The sequence below is a fragment of the Mesoplodon mirus genome (genome assembly GCF_964341445.2).
Source record: "Mesoplodon mirus genome assembly, chromosome: X".
NCBI lineage: Eukaryota > Metazoa > Chordata > Mammalia > Artiodactyla > Ziphiidae > Mesoplodon > Mesoplodon mirus.
Window position 1 is genome coordinate 43,189,808 of NC_138981.1, and position 14,125 is coordinate 43,203,932.

Below are 14,125 nucleotides of genomic sequence, written 5' to 3' on the forward strand. Positions count from 1 at the left end.
TGTTCCTTCCCCATACTATGCTCCTAATTTGTTCTATAGTAAAGACTTAATCCATGGTCTTTAATAGCTATCTGGTATAAATTCCTATTCACCATGGGTAAGACTGTGTGTATATTATGAGAATGAAAAATTAATACTCAGTATATTTATTCACATATTTTCCCACCTTTTCCAATAATTTCACAATTTCATTAACCTGAGAACTTCACAACAATTCACTAAAGAAGAGTGATTCAGTAAAATGTACATTAAAAAATAGAGCAAAGTCGATGTTCTTTATTAATCTGTCCTAGTCAAATATTGACACACATCTAGACCATCCTACAGCCAGCTACGACACCACTTAATATTTAAACCTTTAAATGGACGTTGTCTCAAAGAAGAAGACTTGAGGGCCAGAGAGAGACAACGTGTGCTCCATTCTTCTTTATTAGGTAAACACTGTAAGCAATATGAAGGTGGAACCTCAGGTATTTCTTTCATCGCCTTGAAGAATGAGTTCCTTTTGAAAGCCAGATTTCTCCCAGCAGAAAATAATTTTGATAGGAGATATCTTTAAACAGCACTGTGTACTTCTCAGTCTTTTAGCACAGAAGATAATGAACACACTTAAAACTTTATCTAGGTGACTGAGCTATCTCCAATTCATCTTTCTCTTTCCACTGGCATTTTTCTAATATGTATGGACGATCTGGTCTGTCACTGCCCTCCTCAGAAGCCTCTAATGTTTCCCAGCTGCTCTTGGATAAAAGCCCAACTCCTTGGCATAGCACTGGAGCTTCTCCGTGGTCTAGACTCCAGCAATGATTCTCAAAGTGTGGTGCTCAAACCAGCTGCAACAGCAGCAGCAGCCGAGAAGATGTTAGAGATGCAAATTCTCGGGGCTCACCCCGTACCCTCAGAATCACACTCTGGTGGTGGGGCCCAGCAATCTGCTTTTAACCGGACCAACAGGTGATTCAGATGCAACCTGAAGGCTTGCGCCAGTTTACGTGCAATTTCCCTTTCCAACCTCACCCTCGTTCTGCATTATCCCATGTGTCTCACATTTAAACCAGACTGCTACCCTACCCTGAAAAAGCCACACACAGCAATGCTTTCCTGCCCTTCCAACCTGCCACCTCCTGAAATGCCACTGCATCCAAGCCCAGTTCGAAGGCTACCCCTTGGCGAAGATGGGCCTGGGCCCTGCTTTTCTTTTGTGCAATTTACCAGCCTCTCTTGGGAGAAACTTAGCTCTTTGTACACCTGTCTCCCCCCAGTGGACTGTGAGCTCCTGGAAGGAGGTGGGTTTCTGTATCCTCCACAACCTTGAAGTGTGACGTATATAACGAGGATGCTCAACAAATGTGTGTCAGAGTGAAAGGAAATCATTAAGGCGGGCTGTGTACTTAAGTACAGATGCAAGCAAGGACTAGACAAAGCAACTGCTTTGCTGAGCAGTGCCTGCTGGTGTGATTTCAGTATGACTCTCTGAGGCCTCCAAGAACTACTGTGTGGCAGTAAAGGGCTGCTACTCACTTTGCCTCCTGTACAGCCCCTCCCCCTTCCCGGACAGAGGCACCTTTAAGGGTCACGGTGGCCTTTTGCCTATCTCCTCCCTCTGCTCTACAGAGATGCTCTTACTTGGGTCTCGTCTATAAAGTCGGATGCTTTCCACTCTCACTGCACCATCTACCTCATGCCAATTGCCCTCTCCTTCTTTATCTCCACATATTTCTTTATTGTCCTTTGTCCCCTCAGTGGCTTCTCCACTCTTCTCAGCTTTGTAGTGAAGAGGAAGCATTTGGGAGACAGTGTAAGTCAAGCAGAACTATCACAGCTGTTATCTTCCAGTTTGGGGTTCATCTTGCTAATGTGAGTATATTTTATTTCTTTTACTCCATAGAAAGTTAATAAAACTCATTTTATTTACATTTTTTTTACCTGAAAACATCATCATGTGTTGAAAATTCCAGCCAATCTTGTGCCTTCTGCCCAAGTTGAGGAAGAAGGAGAGCGGGTAGATGTGTGCAGCTCTGCCCAGGAAGATGGCAACCTGGTCGCCAGGTGGAAGTTAAGGGCCCAACAGGTTTCCAGGATGGCACTTGCACACAACCTGTGACTGAGCAGAAAATTTTAGGAATGCCATGACACCTTGCTGTGATCAGGAGAGTTGCACAGAGAAGGCAGGCTGTCTCATTTCCCGCCAAACAAGTCTCAGCAGCAAGTGGGATTCCACTGGCCAATTTCCCCAACCTCCTGACTCAGAGAGACAATTTTTGGCCTGTTAAACACACTGTTGTAACTTCCTGATTTGATTAAACTGATATGGACCAAGTCTCCGACCTACCTAAAAATGAGTCCAGAAATAAGCTAAGGTGCCACGGCTGGGGTGGGGAGTTAAGAGAAGCAAAGAGCGTGCTGGACTCTACTGGAAGAAAAAAAATCACAAGAAGAAAAAATTACTACCCCCTGAGTCAAACTATAGAGAAAAAGCTCAGTGGGTGAGCTCATAAGCTTTGGTTGGAAGTAAACATCAGGGGTTTGTATGACCAGGAAGATCCTACAAATAAGAGGTGGGGAAACTTACAGTATTCCTACCATGAAGACATATTCATATTCCTCACAAGGATCAGCCTGGGGAGATTTCTCTGCCTAAGAGGCTAACATATCTTTGGGGAGGTAAGAGATGGAAACGGAGGAGTGTGGAAGAGGAACTCTTACTGTGCAAACCAAAGAATTCAGGGAAACCGGTCATTCGTCACTTGCTGAGTTTAGAACAGAGCCCAGCAGAGAGATGCACACTGCCCTGGTCATAGGAGGAAACCACTGTGGGAACCAGAGGAACAGGGAGCTTCCGTTTCGACCAGCCGGAGCTGCAGCTGTCTCAGACAGAAGTGAGGGCGGGACTGTCTTCTGCCTTCTCTAGGATAAAATACGAACTACTTTTCTTCTTTTATCGCTCTCTATTTTTTCCCTTTTTGCTACTGTTTTGTTTTCTTTTTCACAGAAGGAAAGAGGTCGTGCTTATAACATTCTATCCCAGGAGCCACGCATAAGTCTGCAAGTGGAAGCGGCCTTCAGGATTCACAGAGGCCCCGGCTCCCCCTTGAACAAGGCCCCCACGCTGTAAACAAGGCAGCACTCTCACTATCTCTCACAGGATGCCGTGCTAAGAATACAAATCAAAATGACATGTCAGGTCTTTCTTAAGAATAAAAGCACTGATCCGCTGGATCTTTAGCTCTTGGTCTGTTGAGTGTGTAAATCTAAGAAATGAGCCCCAGTTGAAGCAGATAATACTCTAACTGGCAGGACTCTGGCATGGCATTAGGCCACTGTCGCTCTCTAGCTGCTTGGTGAGTATCATTTATACCTGCACAATAAATGAGAAGCCCAGAAGAGAAAAATACTCCTTTTTGGGGGGGCCAGCATCCCAAGATCTAAGGATACCCATGAGACCTCAGAAAAGGCAAAAGGGAATAACCAGCAATAGTGGACACCTGCTCAGAATTTGGAACACCAGGCTGAGCTGAACTGCTATAGTTCCAAGGCCCAGAAGAGTTCACTTTAATGAAAACAATAGGATCTGAGGCCAACTGAGCAAAGCTCTCAGCTGTCCACACACTGCTGGGCATTCGTATCTCTCCTCACTTGAGAGGAGCCAACCCCCAAAACTGTGTTTCTCTTCCAAAAACTGCTCTCACGATGGGACTAAATCAAAGAACCCAGTATTTCTCCATTTCATCTGCCCTTCCTCTCCATTTCTTTTTTTTTTTTTTTTTGCGTTAAAGAAAAGGGTCACCGTACGGAAGCTCGGGTGAAAGCGTGCACACTGCCTGCAGGCTGCCCTGGGTGGCGAGAGGAAGGGCAGCTTGCAACCACGTGCAGCTGAGAGCAAGAGACACAGAACCTTCAGGTCTTCCAAACGGGGAAGCTCCTGGATTGGAATTCACGTGGTGATGAGAAAAAAAACAATTTGGGGGACTGACATGGGTTGCCGATTTTTAGCTCTGCTAGGAAGGGTGCTTTAAAAAAAAAACTACCACCTGCCAATCACCAGTGTAACAGAAAGGCCACCTTACACAGAAAATGCAGAAAGGGCAACCCTAGAATCAACACCGGTCCTTGAAATCAAATACACCTAGCTTTACATTTACCACTTAAGCCTTCTTTTTCTCATCATAAAAACACCATGAACCAGTGCTGGCTCAGTCACCTCCCCGCCAAACCAGAAATTATTGTTACAGCTTCCGCAGCCATGGTTGTCTTTCCGTGTAGAAAATGGGGGAACCAAAAAAAGGATACAAAAGCTCCAACGATGAAAACGGGGCTGAAAACGTGCTTCTGGAAGGTAAACAGCGCCAGGCCCATGTAGGAGAAGATGAAGTTCTCTGCCAGGAAGTGTAACACCTCAAAGAGCTGCACAAAAAGGGAAAAGGAAGCCGTAAACCCTGTGGGTCCCCTCCCTTGTATTCGCAGGCCACTTGTGGGGACACAGGCCTCTCCCTCACCTGCTTCGTTCGACTTCTTGATTCCACCGACAGATTGTTGTAGGTGTAATGAGCTTGTGTGATTCCACAGAAAAGGACAGCTACAACGCCTGGCAAGAGAGTTAAAAAAAAATCAATGGAGGGAAAAAAAGAAGCAGAAAAAAATTCTCCTTGAAACAAAAAGTTAAGGTAGGCAAGCCCAGCATATCCAACTTCCTGAAAGTTTTTGAAAATTTCCTATTACTGAAAGCTCCCTCTGCCCACACTTCTCATATCAACCTTTGCTTCTCCCAACCCTGCCCTCCTTCAAAGACAAGGCCCCTGATTTCCCCCTTGTTCCACTTTTAAGAGCATTCTCTCCCCTCTTCTAAACTCCTACTGAATTGGCCATCTCTATATGGCATTTAGCATTCATTCCCTCAAAGAGACTGTGAAGTGTGCGCCCATCACACACTTTTGTCATATTCCTCTCTGTTCACTGAATGAATGAATTCAATTTCAAACAAATGCTTTATATTTTTGCATGGTCCAGGGCTTCAGACAAAATGGATCCAGAGTACTAGTCCAATTATCCTGGCCCTGATAATCTAGATTTCTGGTTAACGGTGACTATTTTGCTGTGTAAGACAATTAACACACCTGGGACTTTGCCTATATATTTACAGATGACTGTCAAGTTTTAAAGGAAGTGAGGCATATAAAGATATGCTGCAATATTTTGAAAAGACGATAAAAAGGACTTCCGAATTACCTGGATTATGTATAGTAACTGTACTTGAGTTTTCTAATAGAAAAATCCAATGATTTATTTTTTTTAATGAGGGAATGTGAGGAACTAAAACCACATGATCACTCACACTAATAATCTGTGAAACGGGCACCATAAAAACACAGTATTGAAAAGCAATGATTAAACAGACCAGAAACAAAACAAGGAAAAATAGTGCTCACACTCATCTGAGTAGAAGCAAAATTACCTTTAAAAGGATATGTATTTTGCTTGTTATTGCTACTGTTTGTAAAATAACGAAGCAATCCAGGGGAGGATACAAATAAGGTGTTAATATATTCAGTAACTTTTGCAGCTAAGTATCTACTTATAGTTAGAATGAGTACTCAAGGATGTAACTGAGTTTGAAACAATAAAGCTTATCCTTTAAAAAATATGTAGCTCTGGGAAACTAAATTATTCATAAGGCAGAACACCAGCCTTGCTCAGCAGTCCTCCATATGGACACTCCGTGAGTGGTTTATCAACTCTGGGCAGCAGCTATTTAAGAATTCTTCGCTCCCCTCAAGCTCCCACAGCCTCCGCCACAGTGAGGGGAAGGGTGGCCAAGGGCAGAGGAAACCCACCGGTAAACCCACAGGCTTCTGCCAAGAGGAAGGTGCTCCACGACATCAGGAAGAAGAGCGCCGTCTCCAGCAGGGGGAAGCAGTGCAGCTTGGTAAACTTGGTCACGTCAGCTCCTGTCAAGGAACTGTCTCCAGCAACAAGCGTCAGGGTCACCGAGAACCACACTCTCTTAGCCCAGGACCCCTCCCTAAGGGCTACCCTTTCCCTTCAGCTCTTCCTTTGGGGCCCCAGAGCTGCTGCTTGGTTTTTAAAGTAAAGAAAATGAAGCTTCCCAGTAGAATAGAGGTTTCCAAGGGCTGGGAGAGGGGAGGATATAGGGATCATATTGTTTAATGGGCACACACTTTCTGCTGGGGATGACGAAGAAGGATCGGGAAATAGTGGGGATGGTTACACAACATCGTGGATGCACCTAAGGCCACTGAATTGTACACTTAAAATGGTTAAATCTTAACCTGTGGAAGGCTTGCCTGCTCATTCTGCACTTTGCTTTTATGTTGGTTGGTTTGTTGGTTGGTTGGTTTTTAAGTCAACATTGTACAGTCCTTGGCTTAAGGAAGGCCACCTTGCTGTAATTCCCCCAGATAGTCCCTGGCTACTTACGGCCACGTTAGCCCCATATGGCCTGGAACACTGGACAACAGCAGTCAGGCTGTGGCTAAAGTACTTCACAGCCTGCTTCCTCCCAGCCTCCTGAGAGGTGGTCCCTGATTCCCAGCCTCCTCCTGGCTCTTCCACTCTTTCCGCCCCACCCCACCCCCCCAAAAAAACTGACGCTTCCCCCAAGCTCCTATCTCTGACAGGTTTATAGGAAGGACAGAAAGCACAAAGGTGAGGACAGAGCTAAGCCACGAGCTCCACTCTCAAACATTTTCTCAAACTCTTAGCTAGGCCACTGACTGTCATGTTTCACCAAAGGGTGACATTTCAGGAGCCCCCAGCCCCCTGTGGAACAATTAATTTAAGATTCATTTCTGAAAGAAGAACTGAGAACTTTCTTTTCCCAAGTGCAATGCCACATAGTCATACTTCGGCAGGGGCAGAAACTACAAAAAGGATATTAGAGCAGTCACAACACCAGTCACAGCTCCCATGGTAAAAGAGCCACTAAATATACCTAGAAAAATGCCAACTGACTTAAAAAAGGCAGCAGCATCAAAGGCGTGAGTGTTCAGCCCCGCTGGCTGGTAGGCAACAATAGACCTGGAGTTTAAAGAGAGAGTTAAAAAACACTAAGCTGGTTTTACACCATGGTACTTACAAATATCGACAAACATAGGTATCTACACTCTGCAGATCCCTCCCCATGGTGTATTCATTTAATTTAATCTGCAGTCACCATGTTATAATGGTATCGGTATTCTAACCACTGCCAACTGGACAAAGCAACATAACTTTATCAACTAAGTCTATAAACCTCATTTAGAAGAGCACCCAATTCAAAATTTAACACATTTAAGATGGGCCTCTGATTTTAGCCCAGAGCATTCAGGAAGCCAGAGTCTCTCTTCCCAGGCAGAAATATTGTTACTTACGAGGACAGTACAATGGCAACAGCATCATTTAGGACACTTTCTCCAAACAGAAGTGCGTAAAGGTCCACATCTGCATGCAATTCATTAAATATCGCCAGTACAGTCACTAAAACATGGGCCAAAAGCATACAAATTAGTTGTGGTTTCTGACTTTAAGCCATTGATAACAAATTCATAGAAGCAATTCTTATCTTTGGTGGGACAGGGTGGTTTGGAAGACAGTAAGGGAGTCAAAGATGGGTCCTCTGTCTACGGCAGAAATGAAAATGGCAATCTTCCTAATCTTTTTGTTGTTGTTGTTTATTTTTGTTTTGTTTTTTTTGCAGTACGCGGGCCTCTCACTGTTGTGGTCTCTCCCGTTGTGAGGCACAGGCTCCGGATGCGCAGGCTCAGCGGCCATGGCTCACGGGCCCAGCCACTCGGCGGCATGTGGGATCTTCCCAGACCGGGGCACGAACCCGTGTCCCCTGCATCCCCAGGCGGACTCTCAACCACTGCGCCACCAGGGAAGCCCCAATCTTCCTAATCTTAATGAGGAGTGATATGATGCTTGATTCTAATAACACTGTGCTCTCAACTGTAATCCCATAACACTTTGGAAACACTTCTATTACAGAACGTAAAAAATAATCACAATTAATGTGACTTGGCTCTACTGGTGGGGTGAAATCTCTTTGAAGGCAGAAACCCTATTTTATTTTTTACTTTATTGAAGTATAGTTGATTTACAAAGTTGTGTTAGTTTTAGGTTACAGCAAAGTGATATCTGAATACACACACACACACACATACACATTCTTTTTCGTATTCTTTTCCATTATGGTTTATCACAGATACTGAATATAGTTCCCTGTGCTAGTTTATCCATTCTATTGATATATATAACAGTTTGCATCTGCTAATCCAAATCTCCCACTCCATCCCTCCCCCACCTTCCTCTCCTTTGGCAACCACAAATCTGTTCTCTATGTCTGTGAGTCTCTTTCTGTTTCGTAGATAGGTTCGTTCACGTCATATTTTAGATTCCAAATATAAGTGATATCATATGGTATTTGCCTTTCTCTTTCTGACTTACTTCACTTTGTATGATAGTCTCTAGGTCCATCCATGTTGCTGCAAAGAAAGCCTATTTTATTTTACTTTATTTTTTATTTTATTTTTTGAATTAATTAACTAATTTATTTTTGGCTGCATTGGGTCTTTGCTGCTGCGTGCGGGCTTTCTCTAGTTGTGGTGAGCAGGGACTACTCTTTGTCGCGGTGTGCAGGCTTCTCATTGTGGTGGCTTCTCTTGCTGCGGAGCACGGGCTCTAGGCACGCGGGCTCAGTAGTTGTGGCTCGCAGGCTCCAGAGTGCAGGCTCAGTAGTTGTGGCGCACAGGCTTAGTTGCTCCGCAGCATGTGGGATCCTCCCGAACCAGGGATCGAACCCATGTCCCCTGCATTGGCAGGCGGATGCTTAATCACTGTGCCACCAGGGAAGTCCCATAAGTACCATTTTTATCTCAAAATCTTAGTGGTAAAGCATTGGAAAAAGGACTCTGCAAAAGGGAAGATCATAAACCTGGGCTTGCTGGGGATCTGAAGAGCATGTAAACTTGGTGCTAGCTGGCTCTGCCATGCTCCCAAACTATAAGATTAAAGTGCAGGTTTAATTTCCTGATAATTTGTCATCAGCCCAGACTTACACCTTTTAATATCCAAAAGATACAATAAAAAGTTTATTCAAAAATTTGTAATATAAGAGAATGGACTTGAGGATATGGGGAGGGGGAAGGGTAAGCTGTGACAAAGTGAGAGAGTGGCATGGACATATATATACACTACCAAACATAAAATAGATAGCTGGTGGGAAGCAGCCGCAGAGCACAGGGAGATAAGCTTGGTGCTTTGTGACCACCTAGAGGGGTGGGATAGGGAGACTGGGAGGGAGGGAAACGCAAGAGGGAAGAGATATGGGAACATATACATATGTAGAACTGATTCACTTTGTTATAAAGCAGAAACTAACACACCATTGTAAAGCAATTATACTCCAATAAAGATGTTAAAAAAATATAATCTGGAAAAAAATAACGTAATACTTTGCTGTACACCTAAAACGAATGTAACATTACATATTAACTATACTAATTAAAAATGAAAAAAAACATAATGGGGGAAAATGCCTATTTCTGGTCATTCAAGTTTGAGTTTAGAGCTAACAAAATCAATTTCTCTTTAAATGTCTGTTAATGACCACCAGGAATAAAAAGAAAGAACATGGAAATAGAAACCCTATTTTATTGATCACTGTGCTCCAGCATAGGGTCGGGGCACAGTGAAGGTTTAATAAAGAATTATGAAATAACGAAAGTCTTCATTTATAACAGAGTATACAAAATTACACTTCTCACAGTTTTCACATTTCATAGACATTTAAAAATCAGTTATTTTCGATTAGGAACCAAGATGGCAGAGTAGAAGGACATGCTCTCACTCCCTCTTGCGAGAACACCGGAATCACAACTAGCTGCTGGACAATCATCCACAGGAAGACACTGGAACTCACCAAAAAAGATACCCCACATCCAAATACAAAGAAGAAGCCACAATGAGATGGTAGAAGGGGTGCAATCACAGTAAAATCAAATCCCATAACTGCTGGGTGGCTGACTCACAGACTGGAGAACACTTATATCACAGAAGTCCACCCACTGGAGTGAAGGTTCTGAGCCCCACGTCAGGCTTCCCAACCTGGGGGTCTAGCAACGGGGGGAGGAATTCCTAGAGAATCAGACTTTGAAGCCTAGTGGGAATTGACTGCAGGACTTTGACAGGACTGGGGGAGACAGAGACTCCACTCTTGGAGGGCACACACAAACTAGTGTGCACATCGGAACCCAGGGGAAGGAGCAGTGACCCCATAGGAGACTGAACCAGACCTACCTGCTAGTGTTGGAGGGTCTCCTGCAGAGGCGGGGGGTGGCTGTGGCTCACCATGGGGACAAGGACACTGGCAGCAGAAGCACTGGGAAGTACTCCTTGGCGTGAGCCATCCCAGAGTCTGCCATTAGCCCCACCAAAGAGCCCAGGTGGGCTCCAGTGTTGGGTGGCCTCAGGCCAAACAACAAACAGGGAAGGAACCCAGCCCCACCCATCAGCAGTCAAGGAGATTAAAGCTTTACTGAGCTCTGCCCACCAGAGCAACAGTCAGCTCTACCCACCACCAGTCCCTCCCATCAGGAAACTTGCACAAGCATCTTAGATAGCCTCATCCACCAGAGGGCAGACAGCAAAAGCAAGAAGAACTACAATCCTGCACCCTGGGGAACAAAAACCACATTCACAGAAAGATAGACAAGATGAAAAAGCAGAGGGTTATGTACCAGATGAAGAAACAAGATAAAACCCCAGAAAAACAACTAAATGAAGTGGAGATAGGCAACCTTCCAGAAAAAGAATTCAGAATAATGATAGTGAAGATGATCCAGGACCTCGAAAAAAGAACGGAGGCAAAGATCGAGAAGATGCAAGAAATGTTTAACAAAGACCTAGAAGAATTAAAGAACAAACAAACAGAGAGAAACAATACAATACAATACAATAACTGAAGTGAAAACTACTAGAAGGAATCAATAGCAGAATAACTGAGGCAGAAGAACGGATAAGTGACCTGGAAGGCAGAATGGTGGAATTCACTGCTGCGGAACAGAATAAAGAAAAAAGAATGAAAAGAAATGAAGACAGCCTAAGAGACCTCTGGGACAACATTAAACGCGACAACATTTGCATTATAGGGGTCCCAGAAGGAGAAGAGAAAGAGAAAGGACCTGAGAAAATATTTAAAGAGATTATAGTCAAAAATTTCCCTAACATGGGAAAGGAGGTAGCCACCCGAGTCCAGGAAGCACAGAGAATCCCATACAGGAAAAACCCAAGGAGAAACACACCGAGACACATAGTAATCATATTGACAAAAATTAAAGACAAAGAAAAATTATTGAAAGCAGCAAGGGAAAAATGACAAATAACATACAAGGGAACTCCCATAAGGTTAAGAGCTGACTTCTCAGCAGAAACTCTACAAGCCAGAAGGGAGTGGAATGATATACTTAAAGTGATGAAAGGGAAGAACCTAAAACCAAGATTACTCTACCCAGCAAGGATCTCATTCAGCTTCGATGGAGAAATCAAAAGCTTTACAAACAAGCAAAAGCTAAGAGAATTCAGCACCACCAAACCAGCTCTACAACAAATGTTAAAGGAACTTCTCTAAGTGGGAAACACAAGAGAAGAAAAGGACCTAAAAAACAAACCCAAAACAATTAAGAAAATGGTAATAGGAACATACATATTGATAATTACCTTAAACGTGAATGGATTAAATGCTCCAACCAAAAGACAAAGGCTTGCTGAATGGATACAAAAATAAGACCCCTATATATGCTGTCTACAAGGGACCCACTTCAGACATAGGGACACATACAGACTGAAAGTGAGGGGATGGAAAAAGATATTCCATGCAAATGGAAATCAAAAGAAAGCTGGAGTACCAATACTCATATCAGATAAAATAGACTTTAAAATAAAGAATGTTACAAGTGACAAGGAAGGACACTATATAATCATCAAGGGATCAATCCAAGAAGAAGATATACAATTATAAATATATATGCACCCAACACAGGAACACCTCAACACATAAGGCAACTAACAGCTATAAAAGAGGAAATTGACAGTAACACAATAATAGTGGGGGACTTTAACGCCTCACTTACACCAATGGACAGATCATCCAAAATGAAAATAAATAAGGAAACAGAAGCTTTAAATGACACAATAGACTAGACAGATTTAATTGATATTTATAGGACATTCCATCCAAAAACAGCAGATTACACTTTCTTCTCAAGTGTGCACGGAACATTCTCCAGGATAAATCACATCTTGGGTCACAAATCAAGCCACAGTAAATTTAAGAAAACTGAAATCATATCAAGCATCTTTTTTGATCACAACGCTATGAGATTATAAATGAATTATAGGGAAAAGAACGTAAAAAACACAAACACATGGAGGCTAAACAGTACATTACTAAATAACCAAGAGATCACTGAAGAAATCAAAGAGGAAATAAAAAAATACCTGGAAAGAAATGACCATGCAAACACGATGATCCAAAACCTATGGCATGTAGCAAAAGCAGTTCTAAGAGGGAAGTTTATAGCTATACAAGCCTACCTCAAGAAACAAGAAAAATCTCAAATAAACAATCTAACCTTACACCTAAAGGAAGTAGAGAAAGAAGAACAAACAAAACCCAAAGTTAGCAGAAGGAAAGAAATCATAAAGATTAGAGCAGAAATAAATGAAATAGAAACAAAGAAAGCAATAGCAAAGATCAATAAAACTAAAAGCTGGTTGTTTGAGAAGATAAACAAAATTGATAAACCATTAGCCAGACTCATCAAGAAAAAGAGGGAGAGGACTCAAATCAATAAAATTAGACATGAAAAAGGAGAAGTTACAACAGACACCGCAGAAATACAAATCATCCTATGAGACTACTACAAGTAACTCTATGCCAATAAAATGGACAACCTGGAAGAAATGGACAAATTCTTAGAAAGGTATAACCTTCCAAGACTAAACCAGGAAGAAATAGAAAATATGAACAGACCAATCACAAGTAATGAAAATGAAACTGTGATTAAAAATCTTCCAACAAACAAAAGTCCAGGACTGGATGGCTTCACAGGTGAATACTTTTTTTTTTTTTTCCGTATGAGGGCCTCTCACTGTTGTGGCCTCTCCTGTTGCAGAGCACAGGCTCCGGACGCGCAGGCCCAGCAGCCATGGCTCACGGGCCCAGCTGCTCCGCTGCATGTGGGATCCTCCCGGACCAGGGCACGAACCCGTGTCCCCTGCATCCCCAGGCGGACTCTCAACCACTGCGCCACCAGGGAAGCCCCTTCACAGGTGAATTCTATCAAACATTTAGAGAAGAGCTAACACCCATCCTTCTCAAGCTCTTCCAAAAAACTGAGGAGGAAGGAACACTCCCAAACTCATTCTATGAGGCCACCATCACCCTGATACCAAAACCAGACAAAGATACTACAAGGAAAGAAAATTACAGACCAATATCACTGATGAATATAGATGCAAAAAGCCTCAACAAAATACAAGCAAACAGAATCCAACAACACATTAAAAGGATCATTCACCATGATCAAGTGGGATTTACCCCAGGGATGCAAGGATTCTTCAATATACGCAAATCAATCAATGTGATACACCATATTAACAAACTGAAGAATAAAAACCACATGATCATCTCAATAGATGCAGAAAAAGCTTATGACAAAATTCAACACCCATTTATGATAAAAACTCTCCAGAAAGTGGGCGTAGAGGGAACCTACCTCAACATAATAAAGGCCATACACAACAAACCCACAGCAAATATCATTCTCAATGGTGAAAAACTGACACATTTCCTCTAACATCAGGAAGAAGACAAGGATGTCCACTCTCGCCACTATTATTCAACATAGTTTTGGAAGTCCTAGCCACAGCAATCAAGGAAGAAAAAGAAATAAAAGGAATACAAATTGGAAAAGAAGAAGTAAAACTGTCACTATTTGCAGATGACATGATACTGTACATAGAGAATCTTAAAGATGCCACCAGAAAACTACTAGAGCTAATCAATGAATCTGGTAAAGTTGAAGGATACAAAATTCACGCACAGAAATCTCTTGTATTCCTATACACT

The 14,125-nt window shown here is 42.8% G+C and overlaps 1 protein-coding gene across 1 annotated transcript in view; it reads right to left on the minus strand.

The window, feature by feature from the left end:
* SLC9A7 (solute carrier family 9 member A7) overlaps window positions 1-14,125 on the minus strand; it is a 153,736-nt gene that overhangs the window by 43,111 nt on the left and 96,500 nt on the right. Inside the window, exons 6-11 of the mRNA XM_082610009.1 lie at window positions 7,368-7,473; window positions 6,894-7,035; window positions 5,832-5,937; window positions 4,497-4,585; window positions 4,291-4,404; window positions 1,927-2,038 (exon numbers count right to left, since the gene is read on the minus strand). Of these exons, the coding sequence (XP_082466135.1) occupies window positions 1,927-2,038; window positions 4,291-4,404; window positions 4,497-4,585; window positions 5,832-5,937; window positions 6,894-7,035; window positions 7,368-7,473 (669 nt within the window). The remainder of the gene's footprint in view (window positions 1-1,926; window positions 2,039-4,290; window positions 4,405-4,496; window positions 4,586-5,831; window positions 5,938-6,893; window positions 7,036-7,367; window positions 7,474-14,125) is intronic.